Source organism: Mytilus trossulus, chromosome 11, assembly GCF_036588685.1.
Source record: "Mytilus trossulus isolate FHL-02 chromosome 11, PNRI_Mtr1.1.1.hap1, whole genome shotgun sequence".
NCBI classification, from domain to species: domain Eukaryota; kingdom Metazoa; phylum Mollusca; class Bivalvia; order Mytilida; family Mytilidae; genus Mytilus; species Mytilus trossulus.
In genome coordinates, this window is record NC_086383.1 from 23452505 (window position 1) to 23466921 (window position 14417).

Consider the following 14417-nt stretch of genomic DNA (forward strand, 5'->3'; position numbering starts at 1 on the left):
TGCTGCATTTTTATTTAAAGTAAGTTTGTGTTCAGTTTTGTTCACTTTATACTTTTTGTATGCATTTTGAATTTTTGTTGCTGCTGCATTTTCAATTAAACTTGGTTTTGGTTCTGTTCTGTTCTGCTTATACCTTTTGTATGCAATTTGAATTTTTGTTGCTGCTGCATTTTCAATTGAACTTGGTGTTTGTTTTTCTATATCATTTTGGTCTTTTTTCATGCCTTCAAAGTCTTCATTAATTTTGTTTATCACAGAATTTGTATCTTCATCTTCAATTTCTTTTCCTATAACTGTCAGATCTCTTTTACATTCCCCATTTATTATTTCAATTCTTGAAACTGAACCAAAAGTAACCTGTTTTTTCACATGGAGCTTTTTGTCCTGAATTCTGACCTTATCCATTTTCCTAACCCTATAACCTCTAAACACTGCTTGAATTTTGACTGCAGCATCATTCTGACAAATTGCTTCAACCTCTGTGTCATCGTCAAAAGTATGATATTCAAGATGCTTACGTAAAATCATACCCCTAACCGCTGCTTGTAGAACAGTCACTTTCTCAGAATTATGCTGAAATTTCATTTTCTGAACAGCATAAGACCTAGACAAATAACCTTTGACCCCTGCCTGAAGATATGTAGTGGCCGAATGTTTTATTTTAATCAATTCTAACTCAATGCTTTCATCTTCAATTTCTCTCAATAGACTGGTATCTTTCTTTTTCCAATCAATTTCAAGACTTTCATCAAAGGTACCAGTTCTGCTTGTTTTCAAGAGAGATTCATTATCAAGAGTATCAGAATCCCCAAAACTACCCAAGTGGCCCAAATTAGATAATTTTCCACACCGACTATCAACCTCCATCCTACCACTATTATCGTATTCAAAATTGACAGTCAGACTCTCCCCATCCCCTGGGGATCGTGTATGTAAGTCAGTATCAATAAAGTCCTCCCCGTCAATAGGATCACTAGCCTGGCTGTCAGTGGCAGACCTTAGACCGTCAATGTTTGAATTGTCAGATTTTCTTACTTCAAAATATGGAAAACTTTTATGACGTTTAGACCTAGCAACGAAAATGGGAAACATCTTTTCCATATCTGATTCCAACATTTCTGGAAAAGTATGATGCCTGATCATAGATCCAAGGAAAGCTGGGATTACCTCTGCACTCTTAGAACGACTTGAGTCTAAGTTGCTTTGTTCTGCTTTCTCTTTAATACCAAGCTTGTCACATTTTAAACTTTCCTCAGCAAAAGACAAAGATTTGGGTAAAATAACTATAGGCAATCTTGAATTATTCAAAACTTCAAAATTCTGTATTCTTAAGTCGCTCATTTTACCAAAAGTTTTTGAACGTCTAAGAGCAAGCTTAATATCCTCTATATTTGCTGGCATTAAAGGGTCTAAACTGAATGAAGACCTTTTGATGTGCATTTTTTTATCATCAACAAAAGTGACAGCTTTACATGATAGAAGTTTAGGTAGTTTTAAGTCTGGATTGGTTCCCTTATGAGATATTACATTTTGGCTATTTTGCTTGGGTAACATCAATGGTACACTCTCTCCCTTAGACTTTGCTAAATGTTGGCTATTTTCTCTGGACAATGTTATATCTTGACTCTTTTCCTTAGACATTGTTAAAATTTTACTTTTTTCTTTGGACATGGTTAAAGTTTGACTATTTTCCCTGGGCAATTTAAAATTTTGACTGTTTTCCTTGGACAATGTTAAATTTTGACTATTTTCCTTGGACAATGATAAATTTTTACTATTTTCCTTGGACAATGTTAAATTTTGTCTTGATTCCATAGGCAATGTTAAATTCTGACTATTTTCCTTGGACAATGTTAAATTTCCCATTGAATTCTTACCATCAAGTTTAACTTCATTACAATGAGAATCCATTGTGCTTTCAGATGATTGTTTACTACATCCTATAGTATTGCTACCTTGACTATTTTCCTTTTTAAGTGTCTTATCGCAACTCTCATTTTGAGCTTCAGTTTGATTTTCTATAAGGTTAATATCAACACTAATTTCAGTCTCATCTTTGTTTATATTTTCCCTATCAGACTGGGACCCCTTTGGACTAAATGAATCTACACTGGTTCCAATCCCTTCACTCTCCCTTAAATCAACATGTGTACCACCCCTACTACGTTTACTTTTCTGGGATATGTTAGACACAGTTTTTGACATACTTGAATCTAAAGGAACTTCTTCATCATTAACATTGTGACTTGAAATATTGCTTTTTGAAAAACTTAAATGAGATTTTGTTCTTTCACTTTTTGATAGACTAGAGGGAGATTTTGTACTTTCACTTTTAGCTAAAATTAAAGGAGATTTTGTACTTTCTCTTTCAGATGAAATTGTAACAGATTTTGTACTTTCACTTTGTTCATTAAATTTCCCATTTTCAGCAAGATCATCTACATTAAGTAAACTGTTAGACAACTGTTTATCATGATTATCACAAAATACCTTTTTCTTTTTCACTTCTTTTCTTGCTTGATGTCCTCTGAATCCAGCTTGTATTTTTGTTGCAGCTTTTTCTTCTTGCTCATTTTGAGCTTTTTCTTTCTTCTTTAGATCTATTTCCTTCCTCGCTTGATTTCCACGGAATCCTGCTTGTATTTTAGTCGCAGCTTTCTCCTCTTCATTTTTCGTTTCTGTCCTTTGCTGTTTCTTTTGATTTATTTCCTGCCGAGCTTTGTGTCCCCGGAATCCTGCCTGGATTTTCGTAGCGGCAACTTCTTCTTCTGTATTCTTCTCTGTTCTCTTTACCTTTTTATCTGCAATTTCTTTTCGAGCTTTGTGACCTCGATAACTCGATTGAATTTTAATTGCAGCTGCGTCTTCTTTTGTATTTTTCACATCACGTACCTGTTTTTTCTGGTTGATTTCCTTGCGAGCCTGATGGCCGCGGAAACCTGCCTGAATCTTTGTTGCAGCTTGATTTTCCTCCTTGGCTGCTTTGGCTCTCAGCTCATCTTCTTTCTTCTTTTTTTCATCTGTTTCCTTCTTCGTCTTTAAGTCGTTGACCTCTTTCCTGGCCTGGTGACCTCTGTAGTTGGCCTGTATTTTTGTTGCAGCCTTTGGAAAAAGAATGTATATTTAACAGCAATGTCAAAAACAGACACTTACCTATACATAGATGTAATTGATAAAATTATAGATTTTAAATAAAAACCACTTGCAGTAAACAGTGTATGCTGAAGCCATATCTGAATGTGATTTGCAATAATTGCACATGTATGTTCAAATGTGTAATTCCATATCCAAAAGCACATGTAGTAAATACAGTATATCAGTTATTTTCCTGAGTATTTTAAATCAATACAAATTGGACAAGATATTTTGATTTTAACATTTCAAAGTCAAAGAAAATTATACAAGAACTTTGGATAATTATTAATTAGATATAAGCAGAGTTAACTTGCCTGTTTTATAGAGAGAACAATATGAAGCCTACAAGAAAATGACCTGATATACAATATCTGTCTTCAGTGAAAAAAAACAGTTATAACAATTCTCATAATATCACATTGTCAATGTGAGTGTGTTTTCGCTTTTTTATGAAATTGTATTTTTTTTATACATTCATTCAGTTTTTTTTACCATATCTGTGAAATTACTTCCAAAAAATATATTTTCAGAGGTTATTTTAATTTGATATCAGAGCAAGTGTTTCTGTTAAGTTGAGGCATGTCATATGTGTATCTTAAGTCTTAAGTTTTAAATGTTTTGTGGACTTAAGTTTGTCTTTTCATATGTCAAGTTATTTTTCTCTTTTGGTCATGGCAATGTATGTCCTGTTTTTTAACATGAAATTTTTAATATCTTGTTTAATTTTTCACGGTTCTATGATCCATGTTTTGTTGATAATGATAAGTCTACTCACCGTTGTTGAAAATATATCATTATTGAACATATTTCACTCTTTCAGAATCTAAAAGGATTATGGGTAATTTCATTGATCATATCAGAAATTCATGTCATTGGTTGAATCTCTATTGTTTATGACCTATTTGACCAATCAAAAAGTTTTGGTGTATACTTTTGAAAATATTACCCAGAATGCATTAGATTCTGAAAAGATGAATTCCAGCAGAAGTCAGCATTTGTAAAGATGTCAAACAAAGATGATGAAAGCAGAAACTGGATCATTCATGCAAATAGTAGTCATGGTTACAGGAACAGAGATAATGATAGAAATCAGCGGAATTTAAGGAAGAAAGAAAGATAAAATTAACATGTATAAGCTAAATGTGGCAGAATAGTCAACCAGTTGACGATGGACGCTTACCGGAAGAAGAAAAAGAAATTAAGAATTGATGTGATGGCTATGGATGATACAAATAAATGAACATCATGTGTAAGGCTAGTAAAAAAACTCACAACAAGAACATTCAAATGAATAAAATAATGTGTAATGCTAAGCAAAAAGTGGAAAGACCAAGAGTAATGAAATACAGGTTTATGTAATTTTTAAGAAGTACCGTAGATGATTAATCAATTGAGATCCATGTCAAGCTATAGATAACCTTATTACACCACTTGGCCAAAGAGGCCCCAAAAGAAGCAGTGAAAAAGGATATTCAGTGGCGGATCCAGAAATTTTCATAAGTGGGGGCCCACTGACTGACCTAAGAGGGGGCCCGCTCCAGTCACACTTTAATGATTCCCTATGTAAGCAACCAAATTTTTACCCAAAAAGGGGGGGCCCCTGCCCCCTAAATCCCCCTCTGTTATTAGAACCATATATTTGTTTCATTTCATGGTATCCATAAATGAAGATTTTGGAAAGTTGTGTTTTGTATAATATTGATGTTCTTCGTCTGATTTTTTATTTCCTATTTTGCAGTGGTATTGTTGGTTTTTGTTAAACAAGATGTTTGGTTGTCCCTGTGGTTACTTTCTAAACACTAGTATAATACCATTGCTTACCATAAACCAGATTATCCTGGGTAAACCATCAATCATTGTTGATAAACTAGAAAATGTCAAAGTTACTTTGACACATTTTTCTTAGGTACCTGACAAACCTTTTAACATACAAAGGTTAGTGTGTACACAAAACTAGTTCAACAAAACTATAATGTCGTGCCTACTCCAAATCAGGCTATTTGAACTGCAAGTTGTTTGTTGTTGTTGTTGCTTGTCCTATCTTTGTATGTCTACTTTTTGGTGGAGTTGAGTGTTTGCATATTGTGTTGTTCTGTTAAATAATTCTTTTATTCCTGATACATGTATTATAAAAATAAGAAGATTGCCAATGTCATTATGAGACAACTGAAAATTAACAACTATAGGTCACTCTACTCCATTCAACAAAGGAGTAAAACTCATACCACATAGTCAGCTATAAAAGGCCAGGAAAAGACAAATGTAAAACAAATCAATAATTCCGACATGAAAACTAACGGTGTAACTTATGTACAATAAAACGGAGAACTTGAAATGGGGAATGTGTCAAAGAGACAAACAACCTGACCAAAGAGCAGATAACAGTTGAAGGCCACCAATAGGTCTTCAACGCAGCACGAAATTATGTTTAGATTACTAATTCAACTTGTGGTCTACAAATGACCTAACACATATTATGTACACTGAAATGCCTGTCAGGGTTAACTTTAGAAGATGTGCTGTGTCATTGAAATGGAGGAAGTTTTTGTCAGAAGAATGGAAGACAAAATCCAATCAGCGTAACCTATATAAGGTTGTTTCAAAGTCGACAAGAAAAGATAAGAAAGACAGAAGAGAAGATGAAATGATTTATTAGATGAAATGCATTAATAAAAGAATGAAGGTGAAAAGTTAAAATAGAACGAAGAAATGATAAAATATAAAAGAACAAAAATGTGTCAAAATTCCCTTTTTTTTCAATTTTGATGGACTCTGGGTAGTAAGAAATATAATTCATATACCAGAAAGAAAATATAGAGTTATGCCTTTTGCCAAAATTTCAGAAGCTTGGGATTTGAAACATGTTATATACATGATTTATTTTTAAAAGGCATACTAATTTACTTTTAAACCTAGAGGCTCTAGAGAGCCTCTGTCGCTCAACTTGTTTGTAGAGAAGATTTTTTTTAAAGTTAAAGACTACGGACAACGACAGACGACGGATGCCAAGTGTTGAGAAAAGCTCACTTGGCGCTGAGGGCCAGGTGAGCTAAAAAAACAAACCAATTTAAATTATTCCTGAATCGTTTGTTTTGTTTTTATTATTCTAAAAATTCCCTTTTTTTACTCTCAATAAAAATAATCAGAACTTTTTCATCCAAATTTCCCCATAAAAAAAGTCCCAATGGGTAGATGGATGTATAAAAATTTCTAGTTTTCTAGGCCATACAAAAATTTTGATATTTTAACATATTTTTGTTTAACGCTATCTAAATTCAAAGGTAATTGAGGGTCTTGTCTATAAAGAAATAAACATAAAATATTTTGATAGAATTGGAAGATTTACAATGGGAAAAGAACATTAATGAAAAGAAATACACACAAATATAATGACATATTTTTAACATGACCTCTGAGATTTTACTTTTAATTTCGTATCATGAAAAAAATAATTACTTTTCAAAGCCCCCCTCCCCCCCTAATAATTATAGCTATAGTCTGCCATAAAGATTTTTTGTTTTTATTTTATTCTAATTCAAATATAGCTTGAGTTGTTAAACACCTATCTTTCATTTCTAGACTCAAGTTCAAACAATCTCATTGGCTAAAGGTGAAAATACAGAACAATGACAAGGTATGGATGAAGTAATAAGAAAGTACACAAAGTTCAACGATAGCAACAAAATGTATGAAAATGAGATGATTACACTAAGTTGGATAATAGCAATAATTTTCAAAATTTGAAAATTACAGAAAGTTTGATGTTAGCAACACTTGTTTTAAAATTACACTAGTTTGATGTTAGCAACAGAATTTGTCCTTAGTAATGTCTACCTGGTGTTCCTCGTGAGGTGATGGATCCTTCTTGTCCTTCGTTGGTGACGGTGACTTGGCTGGTGAGGCAGCCTTGTTGTTAACTGGTGACTTGGCTGGAGTAACAGACCTTTTGTCTGTTGGCGACTTTGACGGAGCTTTGTTATCTTTTGGTGTAGATGAACGCACAGAATCATGATTACTATAATTTTTATTATCCTTAGGGGGTTCCTGTTTTTTTACATCATTCTTTGTGGTATTAGGTGGGGGTGCTTTACTGTTTGACTTGTAGGTGCTTTGTTTGGTATTTTGTTGCACTGTTTTGTTTTGAGAATTGTTGACGACTGGTTTATTCTGATCCCCTTTAGCCTGTGACCTATCACCGTTTTGAATCGTCCTGCTGTGCGATTGATCTGCTTGTGACCTGTCACCATTTTGAATCGTCCTGCTGTGTGAGTGATCTGGCTGCTTCGTGGGTGCCTTGTTGTTTATTTCCTATCAGTGTATCATAGCAATAGTTAGAACACACCCAACAAACATGTGAGCAAATCAAAATATATGTGAGACACAAAAATCATGTGCAATGCATTTTTTTTCCACTTCAACACCAAGCATGTATTTAGTTAGTATGGACGATAGGGAGAATGAAGGGAAAGCAAGGAAACTACTAATTGCAGCATTCAAATGGTTTTCTTGGTAGTAAATAATACAAGGCTATAGTTTTTGTAAATTCAGAATTTTTTTTTGTGTATCTACAATTGCTGTTTTTGAAAAATAGCATACATTAAATTATTCTATCAAAATCTAAAATGCATGATACTGAAAATTTTTAAACATTGCAAAAATTTCTGAATCTACAGGACATTTTATGCTTGAATTCTACAAAGATATTTCTCTTTGCTTTTACAATCTATTTGCTTTCTCCATTTTTGAGTTGTCTGCCCCTTTTCAGCAGTCATTTCTATAGAAAAATTCTATTCAAATGATAGCAAGAAGAAATAAGCAATTTCAAATGATCTGGATTTTGTTTTACTTCTGCAAAAATGAATTCTTAACATAAATACTGTCAGAAATGGTAGGAAGTTCAACATACTTTGGATATATAATTATTGATGGGATATTTAAACTCATTGTAACAGATTTTAATGGATTTCTTAGGGACAAGTTTCACTGTGTTATACAATGGTGCCTGAGCTCGTGTTTTTTGTTTAGTGTTGTAAAACGGACACAGTATCTTCAAACCATGTGATTCCGTACATTAATGAGGGCTTATGTCTAATTTTACACATTTGAAATATCTAAATTTTAACCATAAGAATGCTGCAAATAAGTTATGAAACGAATGATATAATAACATTGGAAAAAAGATGTCTGTTTAACCGAGACAAAGTTTCACATAACAACACTCAATTTGCCTTTTGGTTTTCATTTATAATATTCATTCCATTTTTTCATATTTACAGTTATATTAGAGAAAAAAAGCAAAGGATAATTTTGTTTTCTCGAAATACAGCAAAAGCAATAAATATTTTCCAAAGAAAATTAACTGAAAGAAGTATTCAATAAAAATAATATGTTACAGGAAATTCCTGCAAATGCCTTTTTAAGATCCATTTTTGTTTTCAAATCTATTATAAATGCTCTATGTGCAATGCATCTTTACAAGTTATAAAAGCAAAAGGCAAAATATAAAAATAAAATCAAGCAAAAATCATCAACATGTATGAAAATACCAAATATACAAAAATCCAGCTTGAAAATAATAGTCTGAATGAAAAGCATAGAAATGAGACATATCATTGAGTTGCTTCCCTTTAACAGGTCTCTCAAAGGGATCTGGATCTGCCATGGAAAATAATTTCATTAATGTAAATTCAGAAATAATGGAGGTATTTTTATTATTGCCAAAATATACAGGGTTATAATCGCAATAATGTAAACTTGCATTTTGAAATTTTTTATATGAATTAAACAGGATTTTTTCTCAATATCACAAAAATCATGCAATAATTTATAAATTTTCACTATACTTAAACTGGTTAAAATCTGTTATCTAAAATAGAATTTGAAATATACCATCGATATTAATCTTTTAGAGATGTGATTATCAAGATGGTTCCCAAAAGGTAGGATTAAATGTGATTTTTTTTTTGATGATACAAGCTGTAGATATGCACTGAGAATTTGGAAACATGTTACCATCAACCTGAAATGTGCATCAAATTCAGAATTGGTCTTTCACATCATTATCTATTTTCAACTCTGTAAAAATTGTTTGTTGTTTTCTTTTTTTTAACAAAATATGGATTTTGATAAAAATCTAAATTGAAATCACAACTTGTAATGGATCAGCTTTCCATGCAAGACTTTTTGACTTTATTTAACTATTGTTCAACCCTTTCCATGAAAAAGGAAGCTTGTCCAATGATATGTTTCATACTAAAAAAGCACAGTCAAATCTCCTTTACAATAAGTCTGAATTAAGTTTCCAGTACTGTCATATAAGTGGGAGGTTAAGTTAGATATAAAACATGGAGTTTAATCCACCATTTTCACTTTCTATGAAAATATCTGTACAAAAATTGGGAATTTCCATCATTGCAATCCAGTAATTGCCTTTTTTTTTAAGGATTTTTTTTTTTTTAATTTACCTATACTTCTGTTTATTTATATATATATTTTTTCATGGAAACTTTTACACAATTATGCAGCAAAGGAGATTTGATTGTAGGCAACCTCTTTGTTAATCAATTCAAAATAAAATCACAATATTACTAGCAGCAGCATAGAAATAACCAAGAGTTATCTCCCTTATATGCTGACTTCACAAAATCATCAAAAAGTACTGAAAATTCATAATTATTATCAAATTTTAGATTGTACATTCTATATGCAGTAATTCGAGTCATTTCAATTTTCATCTTAAGAGAACGCAGATCTATACCATAAGCAAACTTAAATATTTAAAAGAGAAAGTAGGCGAAAAATTAAAAAAAATAATTAAAAAATGCATTTCTTTATAAAGTATAAATGTTTACACTAGGATGTTAATTTTTAGATAACGAATAAATAATTTTGTTAAACAATTATTCATTCATTTAATGAAAATAAATACATTAAATACTTATCAAAACCGAACCTTTATAACAAAATTATTTTCATCAATAAAAAAATCTCTTGGATGTAAAAATACAAAGCTCCAGTTAAATAAACACACAAAAGCACACACAAAGATATATGGTTAAAGTGAATAGTATTAGAATGCCGTTAGAAGTAGCAAGCTTTACATAACAGTTCAGGAAAATAATGCAAATCAGACTAAAAACAGCAAGTTTTATTTTAAAGTCAACAATTGTTACCGATAATTAGCAAACGCAAAATTTACGAAAAACTGATCCAAATTTTGCATGATTGCAATAAGTTGATGATAAATATTAATTTTCAAAAACTTGACCGTCTGCCAAACACACAACAATTATGAACATGTACTACACATATCAAAGTTACAAAAGCACACTAAGAAAAGAGCAGCACAAAGCTGAAACCCATGAGGGAAAAGCTTCTATACACGTATGAAATTATATTTTTCTTGAGCCACAAAGTGTAACTTTTAATATTAAGATTTTTCATATGCTTGGTGTTAATAACTGATAATTTCCAATTAATTACTTTTTTATACTTAAAAAGTCCATACACACCCACAGCCATGGGGATTGTAAGCGTCGTCAAACTCTCCCGCCCATGAAAACAAATTAGCACTGTTAAAGTTGACACTCTGTTTGAATTGTAACTGTTAAAGTTGAGTATTATTGTATTGACCCCCCTTGGAAATTCCTGGCTACGGGCCTGCCATAATGTCTTTAAAGTTAGATAAATCAGGTTTATGATTCCAATTTTTCAAATCATTTTTTTGTAAAAACATTCAGCTTTTTTATTTTGTATTGTTGAAGAATAACCCCAAAAAAAACTTTCATCTTGGCTATGTTGATTGACTAGGATGAAATATGAAATTACGTTGAATTAGTATTTTCAGATGAAAACAGGATATGAAAGGAAAAAGACGTCAATAACTAGTTCTGCATGCTTTCACACAGTGGAGTAAAGAGGTGTGGAGTCAAGGTAACAAAGTGCACGGTACCGTCAAAACACTTCAAAATGGCCGACATTATAAATATATGATACGGTTCTTTCTTCTCTCCTCAAATTTCTGTTGATAACAACGCAGTTTTCTTTAGTGAAAAGCATTTATTGAAGATTTTATCATGCATGCTTGTACAATAGCTGTAGATACACTTCTTAAAACAAAGATGACAGACTAATAACCCACCTTAGATCAACACAGCGTTCATCAAAATAAGAGAATTTTTTACCTTAATTTATCTTTTATCATGTAAAAAAACCTTATTCTTATGAATGAAGCATTTGAAAGATAAAGCTCTTTTTATCATGATTACCCCACTGATATATTAAAGGACTTAATTACTGATTACCGTCTTTTGGTATGTATAGTGTGCATTTGTGTATAGTGCGCACCCCCTTTGTGGTCCAAGAAATGAGAGAAAAAAGTTTATTGGTCATATAATACTCCTAGACATTTTCACAAAAGTTCTATTTTTTGGTTTGAAGTTTATCTCAAATCCTTAAATTTCCCATTTTTAGCAAATCTGTAATCTTTGTTTCAAGATAACAATCTGAGTAACTCTACCATGCAAAATATTCAATATAAGCATAAAACCCACATAAGTAGAAATATATAAACACATTCAGCTCAATGTCTTCAAATATTCAAATATCTTATAAAACAAGACTATCAATAAACAATTTCAACTATTAAAGCATTGAAAATATCATAAAATTAAAACAAATTTAACATAAATACATGCATGCACTAAAATAAATGTTTTGACTAAAAAATCAAAGGGTTCCCAAAATGAAACATAAGCTGAATGCACAAAGTATTTACAATATTTAAAAAAGAAGAGATAAAAAACAGTTAGTAACAATATAAAGTGTATACAATATCAAAATTACTGATTTTCTCAATTAAAAAATACAGTAAAAAGTGAGAAAATGTTATTTCAAAAAAAAATTTGCAGTCTTCAATATTTGCATAATTTTCCTGACTAAAGGGTAAAGGGTAAGAAAACTAACTAGAGGTTGGAAATATTAGTGGAATCTTGTGTGCTTGGTGTTGAAGACTGAATCTTTATAATGATTGTCTCCCTTGCCCCCATTTCCTGTGTAAAAATCTTAGAATTCAAAACTCAGACAAATGTGCAAATACAATGGTGCAAGTTATTATTTTACTACTCTAATAAATCAAATCAAAAATTGAAAAAAAGAACAAATCAATAATCACTTGCCAAAATCTTTTTAGAAATATATTTACACCCCATCCCAATATCTTACAAAGCTTACATACAACTGTGTTTTTTATAAATTTGAAGAATTATGAAAATTTTGTTGGACAAACTTATTGTGACCAAGTCTAACTGTCTTTAAGCAGTAATGATTTTTGGCAATTTAAAGTCAAACAAGTCATTTTTTTCCACCAAGCCTAACTCTCTTTAAGCAGAACATGTAATGATTTTAACAAGTTAAACCCAAGCAGGTCATTATTTTCCTATTTTCCACCAACCCCAACTCTCTTTAAGCAGTAATGATATGGCAAGTTAAATTCAAATGGGTTATTATTTCCCACCAAGCCTAACTCTTTCTAAGCAGTAATGATTTTGGCAAGTTTAATCCAAACGGGTCATTATTTTCCACCAAGCCTGTTTTTAAGCAGTAATGAATCTAAACGGGTTATTATTTTCCACCAAGCCTGTTTTAAAGCAGTAATGATTTTGGCAAGTTAAACAAAACGGGTCATTATATATCACTTACCTTGCCCTGTTTCTCTTTCTTTATCCTTTCATCCTGTAATATAAGAATAGACAAAAAATGAAAAAAATATTCATTGGCCTACATGTCTTATCAACAATTATCATTTAAACAAAAATGAAATTAAAAACAAAAGATTTAAAACAAAAAAATTGAGGTTGTACATTTTTCGAAATAGTATTTCATCAGACTAAATTCATACAAAGAGAAATAAATGATGTAGTTGAGAATTTCTGTGAAGAATTTTAAATATTCTGCTGGTATTAATGTGATCTGAAGAGCCTTCATGAATTATGGACACCGTTTAATAACTTTATGTAATTATGTAATTGATAACCAATGGTGCATGTAATTATTCATGATAGATATAGATATAAATAAATATAGTGTTAGTGGTGTAAAATGCTGGTTATTATGACAATGGGTTCTGCCAAGCATAAGTAGGTGTAGAATATATGATGAAGGGAAATAACTCATTTTGTATAAAATATAAAGGGGAATAACTCATTTTGTATAAAACATAAAGGGGAATAACTCATTTTGTATAAATGACAAAAGGGAATTAATGATTAAAGGGGAAATAATTCATTTTGTATAAATGACAATTTCTCTTTATATATACGTCATTCTAGTACTTGTAAATTGAATGGTGCATTGTTATTTTTAATTCATGAAATTAAAATAAGAAAAGAAAAAAAAATCTCACATGCATGTGCATACTTTATAAACAAATGTAAAATTCAAATACACTTTTTGCCCTTTAATATTTCCTGCTTTTTTTTACAACTGTTCGGTCAATCAATTTTGCACTGACAAAATTTAAGCACTTTGTTTCAAAATCATTTGGAAGCAGAATCCATCAAAGTTGTAGAAAAGCAGTAAGCAGACAAATACACATTGTAGCAAAATCCATGCTAGCAGAGCTTAATATATTTCTCTCTAAATTGAAATAAAGAAATTTCAATGTAACTGCTTTTTATTTCCTATCAGCTTTGGAATTTTTTTTTACTTCAAAATGAGCCATTCAATTCTACTCTCTAAGGATCAAAATTATAATGATATTCCATATATATATATAAATCTCCTTTATTTCTTTAAACTATTTTTTTTTTTACACATTTTAAAACTTCACTGACTAGCAAATATCACATTCATTTTAGATATAGGTCAAGGGTCATCTACATGGCATTCCATCATGCATTCTAACCTGTTGCTCTGACGACTCAGAGGGCTGACGACTTAGTTCCACGCCACTGGGAACTTTCGCTTCAGTTTCATCGTTAAAGTTCTCCTCTTCCTGACAAAGTTTTTAGATAAGAAGACAAGTGTGAATGTGTGCATAAATAAAAAAAAAAAAACTGATTGAAGTTTGGAAATTATCTTTTGTTTAAAAGTCTATTTTATTAAATTCCCTACTAGTTTTGAAATTCAAAAAGATTCCTGTTTTTCAAATATATCCACTGTATAGGAAATGTTACATTTAATCATTCTGTAAAAAAAATTATCAAAAGAGTTTTTTTTTTTTTTAATTTTAATGATGTCCAATCAAATTGAATTTAAAAAACAACACTGTCTAGATTACAATT

General features: G+C 31.1%; 1 protein-coding gene across 23 annotated transcripts in view; it reads right to left on the minus strand.

Moving 5' to 3' along the window:
• Positions 1-14417, minus strand: part of LOC134690895 (doublecortin domain-containing protein 2-like) — a 113828-nt gene that overhangs the window by 15088 nt on the left and 84323 nt on the right. For 12 of the 23 annotated variants that reach the window (XM_063551042.1, XM_063551037.1, XM_063551044.1 and 9 more), the window contains 4 exons: positions 14039-14128; positions 12835-12867; positions 6970-7443; positions 2491-3102 (listed from right to left, as the gene is read on the minus strand). In XM_063551042.1, the coding sequence (XP_063407112.1) occupies positions 2491-3102; positions 6970-7443; positions 12835-12867; positions 14039-14128 (1209 nt within the window). The remainder of the gene's footprint in view (positions 1-2490; positions 3103-6969; positions 7444-12834; positions 12868-14038; positions 14129-14417) is intronic. The other 11 variants (XM_063551047.1, XM_063551046.1, XM_063551045.1 and 8 more) reach the window with 6 other exon arrangements.